Source organism: Cebus imitator, unplaced genomic scaffold (assembly GCF_001604975.1).
Source record: "Cebus imitator isolate Cc_AM_T3 unplaced genomic scaffold, Cebus_imitator-1.0 Scaffold175, whole genome shotgun sequence".
NCBI lineage: Eukaryota > Metazoa > Chordata > Mammalia > Primates > Cebidae > Cebus > Cebus imitator.
Window position 1 is genome coordinate 4,177,463 of NW_016107490.1, and position 1,735 is coordinate 4,179,197.

The 1,735-nt window shown below is 35.4% G+C and overlaps 1 protein-coding gene across 1 annotated transcript in view; it reads right to left on the reverse strand.

Moving 5' to 3' along the window:
- Positions 1–445: 445 nt before the first annotated feature.
- Positions 446–1,735, reverse strand: part of XPO1 (exportin 1) — a 61,624-nt gene continuing 60,334 nt past the window's right edge. Inside the window, exon 21 of the mRNA XM_037744444.1 lies at positions 446–1,504. Coding sequence (XP_037600372.1) covers positions 1,337–1,504 — 168 coding nt within the window. The 3' untranslated portion in view covers positions 446–1,336. The remainder of the gene's footprint in view (positions 1,505–1,735) is intronic.

The window sequence follows — 1,735 nt, forward strand, 5'->3', positions numbered from 1 at the left end:
CCTCCCAAAGTGCTGGGATTATAGGTGTGAGCTACCAAGCCTGGCCCCCACTCACCCTTTTTAGAAGACTCATGGCTACTTATTTACATTTTACTTACATTTTATAATAATACAACGAATACTTGTACCAGGTTATATCTGTGTTCTCATTCTAAGGCTAATGTGTATTCTTTGTTACACTTAGATGCTAACTAGAGTTAGACAAGTGCCCTGTAATCCCAAATAAAGGTAAAATAAGTCAAAATGTCACAGGAGTAATTTGTTTCTTGAGAACAAAAGGAGCATGCTCATATTACACACCTGCTGCCTTTACTAGTAACAATAACAGTAGAAATTTACTTGTAAATCAATGTGTCAAACTTCATTTAAAATGTTACTTGATGCTTAAACACAAATATCCACTATCATCAATATATGAATAAATCTGAGTCGATAAAGGAAAAAATAAATGTAAACCAAGTTTATTTTGCTTTTTAAGTAGTGTTCTTAAAGCACTACAGCTTGGTAAACAATGTAAATTAGTATAAGTCATCTCAAAAGCCAGTTGTTTTGTTTTGTTTTTTAATGAGTTGTTAAAAAGATGCAGCCTATTCTAACAGGATAAATATTTTTAACCATTTCACTTCGAGTTAATGAAGGCTCACAAATGAGCAACACTCCTCATTGAGGAAAACAAAAAGCTGTTGTCGACAAGCGACAGCACACACACACAAAAACAAAAAGAACTGTGTAAAAATAACTAACTGTGTTCCCATATTTTTGAAGTCGCTTTACAATGGGATGATATGCACATGATCTTGCTGCAAACTTGCCAAAGAGACTTTTAATACATGTAGTCTAGACAAACGATTCAGTCCAAGAGTTGCTAACTTCAGACAATGCAGCACTATAATCCTTTAAACAACGCAATTTGTTTTACTCATTATCTTTTCTTCTAGACTGAAATAGGCTAGAAAGAAAATGCTCCCTAATTAAAAATTGGTATTGTTTACAGGAAAAAATGTGTAATTTTGCATTAGAATTTACAAGTCTATGTTCAAATCGAATTTGCCTCCTCCCCCCAGCCCAGCCACAAAAATGGGCATGAAGTAAAATTTTTAAAAATGCCTTAATTTTCAACTTCATGCAAACTAAATAAAGACGACCAAAACAAAAGCTTAAACAATGGAAGGATATTTCACAGAAAAGTTCTTATACAAAAAACACATAAGAAAAAGGGCCACTAGGTGACATTTTAATTTACAAATTGGCATCATTTTGGTCGACAAATACCCACATGCTGTTTTCCTCTGCCAATAAGAGTTGCAGAGAAAAAAAAACAGCATGAATTTTGATTTTAATCACACATCTCTTCTGGAATCTCATGTGGATTAAAGATGCCAGGGACAGACATTTGACGTTTATGTTTCTCTTCGTCAGCCTGACGTAAGGCTATTTCTCTTTCTTCCAAAAACAAATCAGAAGTGTCTTCACCTGCAAACTCCTGTGAAAACAGACAGTTGAAATGTCAACGCAATAAACTTCAACTTGCCTTTGAAAAATAAAGAAATCATAGATGAGCTATTTCCTTTAAGAGAAGGAATATAAATTATCCATAAACTGGCAGGGTTTTTGGCTGGGCACGGTGGCTCACGCCTGATCCTAGCACTTTGGGAGGCCGAGGCGGGCAGATCACTTAAGGTCAGGAGTTTGAGACCAGCCTGGCCAAGATGGTGAAACCCTGTCTCTACTAAAA